General features: G+C 43.0%; 1 protein-coding gene across 7 annotated transcripts in view; it reads right to left on the minus strand.

The window, feature by feature from the left end:
- Positions 1-17,039, minus strand: part of MGA (MAX dimerization protein MGA) — a 95,547-nt gene that overhangs the window by 57,488 nt on the left and 21,020 nt on the right. For all 7 annotated transcript variants that reach the window (XM_073348691.2, XM_073348686.1, XM_078853333.1 and 4 more), the window contains 4 exons: positions 8,888-9,815; positions 8,430-8,517; positions 8,138-8,233; positions 383-514 (listed from right to left, as the gene is read on the minus strand). In XM_073348691.2, the coding sequence (XP_073204792.1) occupies positions 383-514; positions 8,138-8,233; positions 8,430-8,517; positions 8,888-9,815 (1,244 nt within the window). The remainder of the gene's footprint in view (positions 1-382; positions 515-8,137; positions 8,234-8,429; positions 8,518-8,887; positions 9,816-17,039) is intronic.

Genomic DNA, 17,039 nt, shown 5'->3' on the forward strand with positions numbered 1-17,039 from the left:
CTTTGAGCTCATGGCTAGACAGGCAATCTATGTGTGTCCATTAGGGAAAACCCAATTTTATACACATACATGCGTGCCTGCACTAAGCAGGTGTACAGCTGCATGACAATGCCATTACTGAAAATCAGAGCCTGACTGTCACATGGTAGACCACTTGGCCAAGAAGTTCATAGTAATTTAAACAGCAAGTTTATGATATATGGCTTTCGTATAAAGATTCCTCATTAAAAACAAAAAATTCCTATGCGATACTTTCTCATCACTGGCATTCAACTTTATTTAAAACTCCTATTCCACATACACAACTAATCCCAACCCCTCAAGCCCTCAACAATAATGCTGAAAGAATAGATAATGTATTTTGAAAGCATGGTTTACCTACCCAAACAGCCAGGATTGATTCTTGGGTAGTTCCACAAAGAGTAGTTTTTTGAGTAGGAGAGCGGGAGCTGCACACCCAAATATTTCAGGTCAATGCTCATTGTTGGGTCCACAGAGTTCAACTTTAGTCCCACTGCAAGAAGCAAGTACCAGTGAAAATCACACAGCCCGCAAACTATTAGCAAAAAGAAGCAGCAAATCTTTTAAGATGATACATTTCTCAGCTTATACAAGTAATAAAAAGTTACTTTAAAAGAGTTTGCATTCATTCTGTGTTTTAACAGACTTGAAAATAGAAAAAAGAATGGCCAGGGGTTCCAGTTTCCCACCAGACTTCAACTCCTATGCAGTTTAGATACTACAGTATCTGAGATCATACCACCCTATTAAGATGTGCTTGGGATGAGATAAAAAGGAAAAACCACTTTCATCTCTCTCTGTCCAGGGAAGAATGTAAAGATCCTATTGCACTTTTTGAAAAAGAAGAAAGGGTCAACCTCTGTTCTCCTGGGCAACATTCCTTATCTCAAAACAGGTGCTAATATCCACAAGCTGGGTGTAAGATATTGCTTAAGTTTTAACCGGATATAATATTCCTTACTTCTTATCTTAAAACTGTTACCTACTGTTGTTGTCCACCACTGAACAGTTGTAATGGGTGAAGTGATTCCTGAATATTTATATCAATTTACATACAAACACTAATGTGTTTTTTGGAAGAAAAGTGCTATAAAATAGAATTAATTATGATTATGGCTATTGTGTTTACATATTCAGTCACTGCACAATCAGTAAGATACTGATAGAATTCTCATTCTTTTGCAAAGTATTATGGAATACCATTAGTATGAGAGGTTTCAGAGGAACAGCCGTGTTAGTCTGTATTCGCAAAAAGAAAAGGAGGACTTGTGGCACCTTAGAGACTAACCAATTTATTTGAGCATGAGCTTTCGTGAGCTGATGAAGTGAGCTGTAGCTCACGAAAGCTCATGCTCAAATAAATTGGTTAGTCTCTAAGGTGCCACAAGTCCTCCTTTTCTTCATTAGTATGAGAAGCACTATATAAAAATAAATTTTCTTAGTAATTGAATAGAAAAACGAAGTGAAAGAAGTAACAATTGCATAGAATAATTCAACAGAGCAAGCTAGTAGGTACAAAGGAATTTCTAGACTCTTATCCCCTTCCAAGTCCCCACGTGCTTTTCCTCTAAGAAAACTTGCAATGGTTGGGATAAAATAAAGGTATACCAATCATAATAGTCACTTTCCCTCACTTTAAGCAGCAGCAGAAGGGGGATACTAAGTGAACAAGTCGATCAATAAAATGGTTCATCTGGAGATGTATAGCTGAACAATTTAGGATCTAGGTAATTAAAGTGACCTTTCGTATGTGCATGATCATTTAAATTTAAATGTGTACATATTGTGCTGTGGAATTTTTTTTTCTGAGAAGCCCCAGACTGAACAAGCTTGGGGAAAGTCCCTATCTCATCCCAGAATACATCAATTCATGTCAAGATTAAAAATGACAAGAGATGAATTTAACAACAACAAACAGAACAGAGTTCTCTTGAAGCCTCCAAATTAATGAATCCCAAGCAAGATCTTTTCTTTATTTCATGTGTAACATTCATTTCCTCACAACCATGAAACTGATAATCTGCATGAATTCTGAAGATTATTTTTATTGGTGGGATTGAGGTAATACCCAGAGAAAGAACAGTTACTGTACAGTAACTGTGGTTCTTTGAGATGTTGTAATCAAGTGTGAATCCCACTGTAGTTGCACGTGTACCACATGCACACTACCTGAGTCCTTTGAGTAGCAGTGTCCTTTAGGGCCACGTGTGTGCCTGTGCCTTGTTGCATGCCTGTGTGAAGACATAAAAGGCAGTGGCCACCACCTTTCCTGAGTTCCCTCGCAACTCGAAGCCAGTGACAGCTGAGGATTCCAAAAAGCAGGGATGAAGGATGCGTCATGGGATCCACACTGACTACAACATCTCAAAGAACCACAGTTGCAGTAGGGGAAGTAACCTTTCTTTTGGAGTACGTGTGAGTGGATCCCACTATAGGTGACCAGCAAGCAATATCCTTTCAGGATGGTGGGAAGAAGGCGTTTCAGCTGCATCCATTAATATAGTAACTGAAGAACTGCTCTCCCAAGCTTGGCACCAGACTTGACTGCTAAGCCCAAAGTAAAACGCTTGACAAGGTCAGTGGTCCACAGTGCTGTTTTGCAGATTTCTGATATCAGCACATTACTGAAGCAGGAGAAAGATGTTGCTTGCGATCTGGTGGAGGGAGCCTTAATGTTGGCTAGGAGAAGTACATCAGCCACCTGGTAACACAGTGAGTTGCATTGTGTTATCCATTTTTTATTCTATGTGAAGAGGTGGCCTGACCTTTAGAATGCCTGGCTAGTGCCAGAAATACACTGGGAGACCGTCTGAACAGTCTGGTCCTGAATGTAATAAAGCAAGGACCTGGACACATCTAGCATATGCAACTTCTCTTCTCCCAGTGTGGAGTGTGGCTTTGGGAAGAAGACTGGTTTAGATTAAATTCTAAGACCACCGTGAGGATGAATTTTGGATGAAGTTTTAGCACCACAATATCCCTATGCAATGTTGTATACAGAGGTTCAGCCATAAGTGCTTGGCACTAACTCACTCCTCTAGCCACAGTGATAGCCACTATGAAGCCTGTCTTTGGAGTGAGGAAATATAGGGAGCATTCTGAAGGAGGTTCAAAGGGAGGCTTCATAAATCTAAGGAGGATGATGTTGAAGTCCCAGGCAGGAGTAGGTTCTAAGACTGGTTGGTAGGTACGTAATAGCCTTCTGAAAAATTTTGATAATGTTCAGTGAGAAAAGACCAAGCAAAACAGTTCAGGTAAATGGCAAGCTGAAAATGCTGCAAGGTGGATCTTAATAGAACTGAACGTTTAAGTGCGATAGTCAAAGATCATCAATACTGAGGTCTGGACCAGGTCCAGGCCATACTGGACTGCCCATATAGAGAGTCTCTTCAATTGAGATGAGTAAGTCTTCCTGGGCAGTCTCTTCCTGCTCTGTATCAGGATTTCCTATACCTGTAGGGAGCGTCTCTGTCTGCAATACTCAACCAAGCAACTACCACACTGCAGGCACAATGACTTTGCGTCTGAATGGACTATCTGGCAATGGTGCTGGGAAATCAGATCTGGCCAATCTGGGAGCTGGATAGGCAGCAGAATGGATATTTGTAAGAGGTCTGTCAACCAAAACCATCTCAGCTACTAGGGTAACACAAAGACAGTTTTGTCTTGTTTGATTTTGGCTGTTACCCTGGGATACAGAAGTCCTTGGGATCACTGCAGAAAGAAAGCATGCAGAGGCAACCCCAGGCTTGTGCCCGGTCTGGAACAAATCATCTGGCACTTGATGTTGGTGGCAAACAAGCCTATCATAGAGGTCCCCCAACAAAGGAATATCAGCTCTCTGAAGGACCTCCGCAGTAATCACTCATGTGTGGTAAACAGATTATCTGCCAGGTTGTTGATGACACCCAAGAGGTGAAGAATGAATGGTTTATCATATGTTGGAGCGACCAGAACTTAATAGTTTTCAGACAGAGGGGAGGCCAAGTGTGCACTCCCTTGGTTGTTTACACAGTGCATCACGTACATGTAATCTACCAAGGTCCGCACTGTGTAATTTTGAAGGAGAGATAGGAAGGCCATGCAGGCTAGCCTGATGGCTCTAAGCTCCAGGACACTGATGTAGTGCCCCATGACTTTAGGGATCAGGTCCCTTGTATTTGTGGACAGCCCAGGTGGACTCTCCAACCTGTCCCTGATGCATCTGTGGTTAAAGTCATTGTCAGGGAGCAAAGAACAGTACCCTTCCATGCACTTTTTTGGGTTCCTTCCACTATCTCAGTTCCGAGATGACATGGTGAAACTACAACCTTCTTGTTCATCTGGGGTATTGTTGAGAAATAGATTCACCAGAGACAGAGCTGAAGGGACTACAGGTGAAGTCTGGCAAGCAGCAACACATACATGCTTGCTACATAGGGCCAGCAGACCCATACCATAGCAGACTTTGACTCCCTCAGGGAACTGATGGGCAAGATCCACTGGGAGAATAACATGAGGGGGAAAGGAGTCCAGGAGAGCTGGCTGTATTTTAAAGAATCCTTATGGACGTTACAGGGCAAACCATCCCAATGTATAGAAAGAATAGTAAATATGGCAGGCGACCAGCTTGGCTTAACAGTGAAATCCTTGCTGATCTTAAAACACAAAAAAGAAGCTTACAAGAAGTGGAAGATTGGACAAATGACCAGGATGAGTATAAAAATATTGCTCGGGCATGCAGGAGTGAACTCAGGAAGGTCAAATCACACCTGGAGTTGCAGCTAGCAAGAGATGTTAAGAGTAACAAGAAGGGTTTCTTCAGGTATGTTGGCAACAAGAAGAAAGTCAAGGAAAGTGTGGACCCCTTACTGAATGATGGAGGCAACCAAGTGACAGAGGATGTGGAAAAAGCTAATGTACTCAATGCTTTTTTTGCCTCTGTCTTCACAAACAAGGTCAGCTCCCAGACTACTGCACTGGGCAGCACAGAATGGGGAGGAGGTGACCAGCCCTCTGTGGAGAAAGAAGTGGTTCGGGACTGTTTAGAAAAGCTGGACATGCACAAGTCCATGGGGCTGGATGCGTTGCATCCGAGAGTGCTAAAGGAGTTGGTGGATGTGATTGCAGAGCCACTGGCCATTATCTTTGAAAACTCATGGCGATCTGGGGAAGTCCTGGACGACTGGAAAAAGGCTAATGTAGTGCCCATCTTTAAAAAAGGGAAGGAGGAGGAACCTAGGAACTACAGACCAGTCAGCCTCACCTCAGTCCCTGGAAAAATCATGGAGCAGGTCCTCAAGGAATCAATTCTGAAGCACTTTAGAGGAGAGGAAAGTGATCAGGAACAGTCAGCATGGATTCACCAAGGGCAAGTCATGCCTGACTAATCTAATTGCCTTCTATGACGAGAGAACTGGTTCTGTGGATGAAGGGAAAGCAAGGGACGTGTTGTTCCTTGACTTTAGCAAAGCTTTTAACACTGTCTCCCACAGTATTCTTGTCAGCAAGTTAAAGAAGTATGGGCTGGATGAATGGACTATAAGGTGGGTAGAAAATTGGTTAGATTGTCGGGCTCAACGGGTAGTGATCAATGGCTCCATGTCTAGTTGGCAGCCAGTATCAAGCGGAGTGCCCCAAGGGTCGGTCCTGGGGCCGCTTTTGTTCAATATCTTCATAAATGATCTGGAGGATGGTGTGGATTGCACTCTCAGCAAGTTTGCAGACGACACTAAACTGGGAGGAGTAGTAGATACGCTGGAGGGTAGGGATGGGACACAGAGGGACCTAGACAAATTGGAGGATTGGGCCAAAAGAAATCTGATGAGGTCCAACAAGTGCAGAGTCCTGCACTTAGGATGGAAGAATCCAATGCACTGCTACAGACTAGGGACCGAATGCCTAGGCAGCAGTTCTGCGGAAAAGGACCTAGGGGTTACAGTGGATGAGAAGCTGGATGAGAGTCAACAGTGTGCCCTTGTAGCCAAGAAGACCAATGGAATTTTGGGATGTATAAGTAGGGGCATTGCCAGCAGACGGAGGGACGTGATCGTTCCCCTCTATTTGACATTGGTGAGGCCTCATCTGGAGTACTGTGTCCAGTTTTGGGCCCCACACTACAAGAAGGATGTGGAAAAATTGGAAAAAGAGTCCAGTGGAGGGCAACAAAAATGATTAGGGGACTGGAACACACGACTTACGAGGAGAGGCTGAGGGAACTGGGATTGTTTAGTCTACAGAAGAGAAGAATGAGGGGAGATTTGATAGCTGCTTTCAACTACCTGAAAGGGGATTCCAAAGAGGATGGATCTAGACTATTCTCAGTGGTAGCGGATGACAGGACAAGGAGTAATGGTCTCAAGTTGCAGTGGGGGAGATTTAGGTTGGATATTAGGAAAAACTTTTTCACTAGGAGGGTGGTGAAACACTGGAATGTGTTACCTAGGGAGGTGGTGGAATCTCCTTCCTTAGAAGTTTTTAAGGTCAGGCTTGACAAAGCCCTGGCTGGGATGATTCAATTGGGGATGGGTCCTGCTTTGAGCAGGGGGTTGGACTAGATGACCTCCTGAGGTCCCTTCCAACCCTGATATTCTATGATTCATTGCAATCAGGAATAATTCTAACCTAAGTAATAGCAACTGCATCGACAGGAACCTGTCCTTTGGAAGGTATGCTCTTGCTAACCCAAGTTGATCAGTGCTCTTATGAACTCATTCGGTGATGGGATAAGATGATTTTTTGTAGTTCACTATGAGACCTGGCTGAGAGAACATATTTCAGGCTTGCCACCATGTCCTGCTGGGATCTGCCTTCCCACAACTGATCATCCAGGTAAAGGTATACATGAATGTCTTTCCTTCTAAGATGTGCTGCTACTACCTTTGGACACCTCATGAAGATTCTTGGTGCCATGGAGAGTTTGAATGGCAGTACTTTCTACTTGTAATGATTTGGCCCACCATGAATCTGAACTATTTATTGTCAGCTGGGTGGATGATTATATGGAAGTACGTATCCTGTACGTAAAAGTTAAGAGTTAGAAACCAGTCATGGGCCTGAAGATGTGGGATGACAGAGGCAAGCGTTACCCTGAATCTGAGATGACGCATGTATTTGTTCAATCTCCTCATATCTAGGATAGGATGAAGACCCGCTTCAGGATAAGGAAGTGACAGGAGTAGAAGCCTCTTCCCTTGTACTACCCCACCTACCTAAATGAAGTAACAAGTCTGCTTGTCTTTGTAACATGCAGTGTTGTAGCTGTTTCAGTCCCAGGGTATTAGAGAGAGAAGGTGGGTGAGCTAATATCTTTTACTGGACCCACTTCTGTTGTTGACTGAGAAAAGCTTTTGAGCTTACACTGAGCTCTTCGGGTGACCTCTCACCAATAGAAGATGGTCCAATAGAAGATATTACCTCCTTGTTTGTTTGTAACAGGCTTTTGTGAGAAGGGAAAGGGTATGGAGTGGGAAAGTACAGAAGAGCCTTAGGATACAATGTCTAATGCCCATTTGTCAGTTGTCCCAGTGGAAAGGGGCCAGGCAGTTGCTGAAGGTGGAGAGAGGCTCCAGAATGAATGCAGTGCAACTCTTGACGCTTCTGTCAAATCTGCAGCCTCTGAGAAGGAAGTAGGTTAGCCAAAGAGGTGGGAAATGGGCATCCCCTGGAGCACCTTGTCCTCTTTCTTTGTCATTACTCTGATCGTTAACTCAAGGAGTAAGATAATGTCCTCGGTCTCTGCTGGGGCTGGTACCTATATGTTTTTCTATAGGGTGTCAGTATATGGTCATTGAGGGAATTGAATACCGTTCTCTGGCTGAAGTGCTCCATCACTGTCTGCTCCCTTCTGGTTTTGGAATAAATGAATCTCACTACCACAGACAGTAAAGGGAAACTGAAGGAGGGTTGCTGCAGCTCTGCCATTTATGCCCTCACACAGGCGCAAGAGGAAGCATCAGTGGCCACATCACACACTTCTGTTCAAAAGTCTCTGATTCCATTCACATGAGCACCTACAGTGGGATCCACAGTGAAAGATACTTGAAGAACCACCCAAACTCAGGTCCCCACTGTGGTAAGCACAGTATTAAAACACAGTAGGAAACAATTCCTGCCCCAGAGAGCTTTACATATATACCTTCCTGGAGACTAGGATGTATCACTTGCTTATGCCGCAAGGACTTCAGATCTTCCAAGAGTTCTTTTTCCAGCAAGCATATTCTTGCTCGACAACCTGCTCAGAGAATGAAAGATATTATTGTGTATGCAATGAGACTGCACATGCTATGCAAAATTCTGATACACTGTTCATTTAAATACTTATCTCCCACTGTATCCTTACACCTTCTTTTATCAAGGCCAAACCACCCAAATTCCATCCTCCCCCCCCCCTTTTTTTTAAACTATTATTAAAGGTTATTGAGTGTTACCTGGATCACTTGTAGCTAGCAAGGAAGTCTGCAGATTCTGTGATTCTTCTCCTCCAACTCTATCAACAGTGTGAATGTCGAGAGCTTCCTACATGCAAAAAGAGCCTCAAATAAATGTAAAATGCTTTAAAATCAAATGCTCATCTCGACACAAGCTAGACAGCCATATCATTAAAACAGGCTATTAGAGTGGCCTAATTATAGTGCTTTGCATTACTATGCACCAAACTCCAGATTCTAATCACTCATTCTCGCTGAGCCAGTGATAATCAAGATTGCTATGAAGGTAGAAAACGCAGACAGTGCTACAACTACAAATTTTTTAAATAACGTTTTCAGGGATCCCAAAGGAGAAAATTATTATTTTCAGCTTATGACCACTGAGAAGCTAAGTTAAGCCACTGCTCCTTTTGAGCATATTAAGTTTTATTGAGGACACTGAAGGAAGAGTGATTTACCTTGGATGCAAAGGACACAAAGAGGACTCCATCCACATCCTCAAGATCTGGCTTAACATCTGGAAGGATACTTCCTGATCCCAAGGAGGCATTCTTGCTTGTCACTGCATTCTTCCCTATGTTTTTAGGGGGTCGTCCAGCCTTGGAGATCTTTAGCTTTCGTGGCCTTCCCCTTCTACTTGGGCCGGATGACATAGGATTTTGATTAGTACCAGTACCCTTCTGGGACATGGGATTCCTTAGTACACCTGCTTTTTTTCTTCCAGCAACGTCTCTGGCTGAAAAAAGGCCACCTGTAGAGCTCCCAAGCTTGAAACTAGATGATTTAGATATGGTCCATGGTGCCTCTTTGATGGAACAGTATTTTTGTGGCACTTTGTTTCCAGAGTACTGTTTTTTCACAGCTACTTCCTCAGTTTCCATGACTGTGTGTAAGCAAGAGTCCTTATGATTTTCAAAACAAATAGGCAAGGAGTCCAATATTGCACTCACTGGGGATTTATCCTTCTTACAAGAGGAGAGCATGGTCTGTGGCAGCTCAGAAATCTTTACCGTGCTCTTGGTGACTGCACAGGGCTCTAAATAGACTACAGGCATCTTCCCACTATCCAATTTTAACATTTTGGCTTTGGCAACACCTGAAGGGTTGGCCAGCATTCGTTTGGTGGACCTGACTCCTGCATCTTTTCTGTCCATCTCACTGTGTTTTCTCAGCTGTTTCTCTAGTATGGGATCATTATCACTATTGGAATATTCATCTGTTTCCTCATCTGTGTCTTCCTGCTTCACAGTTATCCCTTCAATGCACACACTTGACCCATAATCATAGTCATCTACCGGCTCCTCTTTAATGACTACATTGAAGTGTCCATTTGGGTCCAATGGGGATGCTACCCGGGAGCTGCTTTCATAACTGCTAGCGATGGGACTGGAGAAAGTAAACAAGAACTTTACCACACAGATGAAAGACACAAAATTCAAAAAATATCCTGTCATATCAATTATATTTTCCTTCCCTAAAACAGATTCCTCAGTACTGCACAATAAATGGTTATCACAGTAGGAAGATACTACTTTAGCAGGACGTTGCTCCCTATAAGGAACAACACTTAGGTCAGCTGAGCTTGACAGTGACTTTAGGGCAACTGCTGCTAGTTAGGACAAGCTTTCATTTTTAGCATACTAGTTAGCATTCAAGAAACATCATTATGCCATCTCATATGTTTTTTCATCATACAGACTCCAGAGAATATAGTAATTTCTTATTTTAGGTAGCAGGACTCTCTCTTCTGCTCTTATACGAGAATCATATTTAAAAGTAACTGGTATTCTAACCCGTCCCATATGAAATCACCCCATCCATTTGGAAGCCACTGAGCCAGATTCTGCTCTCAATTACTCCAGCGTAAATTCAGAGTAACTCCACTGAACTCAACTGACTTAGTCTGAATTGAAATGGATATCAGTGAAAACAGAACTTGGCCAGACATTAGAGAACTCCAACTGTAGATGCAATTTCATTCTTATAAATAGTTCTGGGAGGTATTGGTTGCTTCCCATCAGTTTTGCTAACATTATCAAAATCTGGCAGCCAGCCATGGAGAAGAAACGCACCTGAAAAATATAATTCCACCCCCCACACAATACAGCTCAGAGAATGATAGTTGAAATTTCAGAAGCAAGCCTATAGGTAGGGCCCTACCAAATTCATGGTCCATTTTGGTAAATTTCATGGCCATAGGATTTTAAAAATAATAAATTTCAAGATTTCAGCTATTTAAATCTGAAATGTCATGGTGTTGTAATTGTAGGGGTCCTGACCCAAAAAGGAGTTGTTTGTGTGTGTGTGTGGGGGGGGGGGTTTACAAGGTTAGTGTGGGGGGGTTTGCAGTGCTGCGACCCTTACTTCTGCACCGCTGCTGGCGGTGGCGCTGCCTTCAGAGCTGGGCAGCTGGAGAGCGGCGGCTGCGGGCTGGGAGCCCAGCTCTGATGGCAGAGCCACTGCCAGCACCAGCTCAGAAGTAAAGGGTGGCATGGTATGGTATTGCTTCCCTACTTCTGTGCTATTGCTAGCGGGGCGCTGCCTTCAGAGGTGGGGGCCTGGCCAACAGCCACCGCTCTCCAGCCACCCAGCTCTGAAGGCAGAGCAGAGTAACGGTGGCAATACCGCAACCCCCGTAAAATAACTCTGTGACCCCCCTTTTGGGTCAGGACCCCCAATTTGAGAAACACTGGTCTCTCCTATGAGCTCTGTATAGTATAGAGTAAAAGAACACAAAAGACCAAATTTCACACTCCGTGATATGTTTTTCATGGCTGGACCACTTAATGATCTTTCCAAATGTTATTTGTACCATTACTAACGATTGTAAAGCGCTTTGGATAAAAGTGCTAATCAAAAAAAGCGTTTTTTTTTCCCTACAAATAAAAGCACACAATTCATATTTTAATATCAGTACTCTCTCCCCCGCCACGGCAGCCACCGAGATGGGCTGGGAAGGACAGGGTTCTCTCCCCCGCAGCCACCGCCCTGGAGATGGAGAAAGTTGGTCTCTCTCTGGCTGCTGTTGCCCTGCACATATTCCCCCTACCCACTCTTCTCACCCCACTGCCCCCTCCCACCTACCCCCTAGTCCCTCCCAAGGCCATCACCTCACCTGACATGTGCATCTCCTCCAGGGTTCAGGCACCTAATTAATGGAGCCACGCCTACATGGCTCCACTAATTAGGTGGGTGACCCTTTATTCTCTTATGTGTGGCTGCCCAGGCGTGTACCTTAGAAGGAACTATCCGCAGACCACCTGAATGGAGCTCGCAGACCAAGTTTGAGAACCTCTGGTCTAGTAGATTTTCAGGTTTCCCATACTAATGTGGGAAAGAGCACAATGCTAAACTTTAATTGGGATGGTAAAACCATTGCAAAGGAAAATTATGGTTAACTGTTCCTTAAGATATTTAGGAGTAGTTGCTGCCCATAAAATTTATGAGTTACAAAAACTGAATTAGATAAACCTCTGTCTTTTTAGAGAAGAAGAGAAAGGAATAAAATGGAAGGATTACATTTTTAAAAAGGGAGAGAGATATTTGTGGACAAGGAAAGTCAGAAAAATCTAAAGTAAAAAAATATTTAAAAAAACCCACAATTCAGAGAAACAGAGGAAAGGATTTCAGGGGATGGAAGGAGAGAGAAGCAAAAACATACTTTCTGGACAATGCAAAAAGAGACACAATATAATCCAAAACAGGAATGGCAGAGGGCAGTAAAGCCACAAAGTAAAGAGAAGGTACATCAAAAGTGCAGGACACAGAGTAAATTACATTTTTAAGCTTATTAGATGAAAAGTTGATTGGCAATACAGTTACGTATGGTAAAATACCTCTATATTATTGCTTTATTTCTTTAAAATTCATGGCCATGATTCTGGGGGGGAGGGTTTTTTGGGGGAAGGGGAGGTGTGGTGGCATCTGGGCTCATAGGCTTAGTACTTTAGTTAGGTGCTGTTTTGTAAATTTTTCAAGTCTTGAACACTTCATTCATGGAGATCTGAATATACACCACTTTTAATTGAGTAAAATCTTCTTCTTCCTAAAACACACTTGATATAACTAAATTTTTTACTCATTATAATAATTTAAATTACCATCATATTGATACAATATCAAATCATAAAGCAGTGGTCCCCAAACTTTTCAGGATCGCTCACCCCCCCCTTGCCCCCATCATAGAATCATAGAATATCAGGGTTGGAAGGGACCTCAGAAGGTCATCTAGTCCAACCCCCTGCTCAAAGCAGGACCAATCCCCAATTTTCGCCCCAGATCCCTAAATGACCCCCTCAAGGATTGAACTCACAACCCTGGGTTTAGCAGGCCAGTGCTCAAATCACTGACCTATCCCTCCCCTCCCTACCAGAGCTGGGCCGGGAAACAGCAGGGCCGGGAACGGAGCACCAGGGCCAGACGCTGCAACTGGGGGTGAGGCCAGAGCTGTGGGCAGAGAGGAGGTTGGGTGGCGTTCCCTCCCCACCCCTTCTGGGGACTGGCCTGGGCCGCAACATGGCCCCTACGCAAATATTCCTCCGTTCCCCCCCGAGGGGGGCATGCCCCATAGTTTGGAGACCATTTTCATAAAGAAATGTATGGGACACATATTTGAGACTCCCAATGCCTTGGAAGAATGCGAGAATTCTTGTGCAAACATGAAATGCAGCAATAAATGAACTTCAAAAACATGATCAAAATTCTCCATAAGGATGGTTCATTATGGTAACCTTCTAAAATAGGATTCCGATTCTTCTCAGAAACAAAAATGTCTGCAAATATTTTCTTCTTGCAATTTTTTTGTATATCACACAGCAATGAAAGTTAAAAGGATACTGATGGTATCTGAATAGACTTCAAACATTTTACAATGTACCACCAGTGAGAGAAGGATTCGAAAACCAAAGCCTTATCTATACTAAATCGCTTTGTAAACTGATTTCAACCCATCTTAACATAAAAAACAGATACTAGGCCAGCCACAAGAAAGGAAATCAGTATGCTCTCCACCTCAAAACAAAAGATGTTGAGATGGTCAAGCCGTTTATTTAAAAAAAAAAAAAAAAAAGGAAAAAAAAAGAAAAAAAAAAGAAAAGAAAATGTGGTTGTAAGGAGCCTAATGCGGGTGCTCCAACTGAAAACCAGTTGATGGAGACTAGGCTACCTTAGAATAGTCATATGCAGCAGAGACCTGAGAGATGTATTAGTAGGATGGCTTTTGGAATGACTGTGGACAGAGGACAACCAAGAGGTAGACCAAGGACTCGGTATGTGGGCTGGATATCAACGGACCTCCAAGAGACCAATCTGCACAACAGCCTGGCATATGATCATGAGTTTTGGAAGAAAGCTATAAAGTCACCGACCCTGAATAGGGAAGTGGCAAGAAAGAAAAAGCTTTTGAAACTGATTTTAAATCAAAAAGCTTTTGATTTAAGTAAATTAGTGGTAACACCCTGTGGTACACTATATCAATTTAAGTGTACCTTATATCAATTTAGCTTATGTTGCTATGGAATTAATTTAATTTTAATTAATTTAAATCGCAGTAAGGCATTCTTAAAACGAAATAAGAATATCCATAAGGGGGGCTGCACTGATTTAACTGAATCAGTTTCTAAGCAGATTTAATTAAGTTAGTACAACTTTCTCATGTAGACAAGGCCTGAGAAACAAGAAGTTGCAAAAAAAAAAAGTGGAATTAATAGCTAGTTACAATGTTGTAAAATAGATCCTTCCTTACAGTGTACTTCCTTTAGTTGTGAAATTAAGACCCCGCTAGATTTAGCAAAATATGATACTCCTTGTATACTCTAGTCCAGGGGTTGGCAAACCTTTTGTCCCAAGGGCCACATCAGGATTGCAAACTGTATGGAGGGCCGGGTAGGGAAGGCTGTGCTTCCACAAACAGCCTAGTCCCTACCCTCTATCCGACCCCTCCCACTTCCTGCTCCCTGACTGCCCCCCTCAGAACTCCCGACCCATCCAACCTCCTCTCTGCTCCTTGTCCCCTGACTGCCCCCTCCTGAGACCCCCTGACCCTAACCGCCCCCCTGGGACCCCACCACCTATCCAACCTGCCCCAAACCCCCACCCCCAACAGGCTCTCCAGGACTCCCACACTTATCCGCCTCCCCCCCGCCGTTCCCCATCCCCTGACCGCCCCCCAGAACCTCCGCCTCATCCAACCACCCCCTGCTCCCTGTCCCGACTGCTCTCCAGGACCCTTATCCCCCCCCGACCTCCTCCTTACCATGTCGCTCAGAGCAGCATGTCTGGAAGCCGCACTGCCCGGCCAGAGCCAGACATGCTGCTGTGCTGCCCTGCTGCCCAGAGGGCTGCCCATGAAGCGGCATGACTGCGGGGGAGGGGCCCAGCAAGGAAAGGGCAAAGGGCTACCTCCCCGGCCGGGAGCTCAAGGGCCGGGCCGGATGTGGCCCGCAGGCCATAGTTTGCCCACCTTTGCTCTAGTCAATACAGAAATTATGGAGATGTCCATCATGGCACCATAGTTAAGACTGAATTACATTTCACACTTAAAAGCAAATATCTGTTAATGTATTTAAAAAAAAAAAACACACACACCCTTTCCTTCCGAAATCACTCACATTTTTAAGTACTGAAGGAATTTTTTGAAAATTTACAAGGATATCCATTAATTAGTTTATGAGTTAAAATTATGTCTTTTAAGAAATGCAACATCTTGGAATATATATATTACACACACACAAAGTCCTGATCAGCCATAACACGTGCCATTTCTGCACAGCCAACAGTAAACTATGAAAAATGATGGACCGTAATTGATAGACAGTGTTTCCCCTTAACTGCAGGTCATGAGAATGATGAACAGATTTAATGGAAAAGGGAATGCAAGATTCTTGATACCTACAGAACATAAAAAAGATAGAGTGCAGCCATTTCTTGAATGAGTTATGGAAAAAAAAATTGAGAACTGGAAATATTCCATAAGTGAGAGAGTGAATGAAGATTATCATTCCTGTGTAGAAGGCAGATACTAAAAAACTAAAGAAAATGCCGGACAACGTTCTGAGAGTAGCACTAGGACTATGGCTACAAAACTATTATATAGCTATACATATATAGTGTCTTTAGTTTTTAATAGAAATGTACTAGCACAGAAGATAGAAAAAAGAAGAGGAAAACACTGTATATCCTAGTACAGTATCCCCTTTTGTATGAATTTTTAGTATGTTTTTGGTCTGAGGTGACAACTGTTCTGAAGAAGAAAGGAAAGTGTTTAATTTTCTCTTAAGACTTAAGATGTCCTAAGTCAGCAAATCTACATTATCTGTCATTGAAGAAGTACCTGTGTTGCTCTCTGTCCCACAGAGCTGAAAAAAAAAAAAAAAATTTCCTGATTCCAAAATAACAAAATACCTGGAAGAATTGCTTGTTGTTCATCTGTACATTTGATACAAGGGTTTTTTTTTTTTATCCCCAAAGAAACAGCTGGATTGAAGAAGCAAATTTTTCAGTCTGAACAAATCCCTTGAGAATATCTCCACATCACTTGCTAACTGATTTCTGTCAATGACAGAACCATGAGAAAGATCTTGCTGGCTTTAGGGAACTTAAATTTCTTGGAGAGAGAGAGAGAGAGCGCGAGAGGCCATTTAGACCAGATAAAGTAGTTTTGCCTACAATTATGCAGGACACTCCTACAGCCCCAAAAGAGAGAGAACTCAATAAAACCACTTGTGTCTGAATGCGTCCAGCTGCAAGATTGGGGTTTCTTATAAACTTATAACATTTTTCCAAAGACACCTCCTCCATGTTCTAATCAAAATCTTTTGGGACTTATGGTGGCCTGGGCTAAAGAGGAAGGATCACTTTTGAGAAAATTTTTCACAATCTTAGTTTGATTATTTTTTTTTAATCTGAATTTCTGAAAGGTGATATTGAAAATAAAGCAGCAAAAACACTGCAATAAGAAACACAATTGACCAACTCCTTTCCATTTTGGTCATAGGTGCTCTTAAAAATTAGAATCCTCTTACTCTAAAGAATTAGTTTGGATACAGGTCTCTTGACCTAGAGGTTCTCCTCAGGAGACTTCTGCCTTCTGTTTACGAATACATGAGAAATTTAGGAGAAACTCTTATTTGTCCTGCCTCAAAACTGGAAAAAGTTGCAAAATAAATATAGTAATAATTCCCTTGGTCCCCACGTGATTCCAATATTCTCGTGAGGTATTACTGCTGCAGGGTTCCGGCGGCCTTATGGGGTGAGAAAACTACCACTTCTACAATTATTCATTGCTGCCCAGATCAAGGACTACCTTGAAGGAACTGAGGAACATCTTCTGCAGAAGCAAAAGCTGAAATTAGGGAAGGAGCACTGATGTTTGGGAACCATTCTTGGTTCTAAAAGGCACTGTATGTAGTAGTCTCTACTGCAATGGGTTTACAGTTATGCCACATGTGGGACAATTTTTTCCTTAACAGTGACCTTTCACTATTATTTTGATTGTTCACTGGTAAACTAGTGATATGAGCTATTGGCTACTCTCTGCTGCACTGATTGGCAGAGAACTAGCAGCAAGCCCAGTAAGGTGGCAGCCTAGGCTCTGGCACATATGCCAAGGAA

The sequence above is a fragment of the Lepidochelys kempii genome, chromosome 6 (assembly GCF_965140285.1).
Source record: "Lepidochelys kempii isolate rLepKem1 chromosome 6, rLepKem1.hap1, whole genome shotgun sequence".
NCBI lineage: Eukaryota > Metazoa > Chordata > Testudines > Cheloniidae > Lepidochelys > Lepidochelys kempii.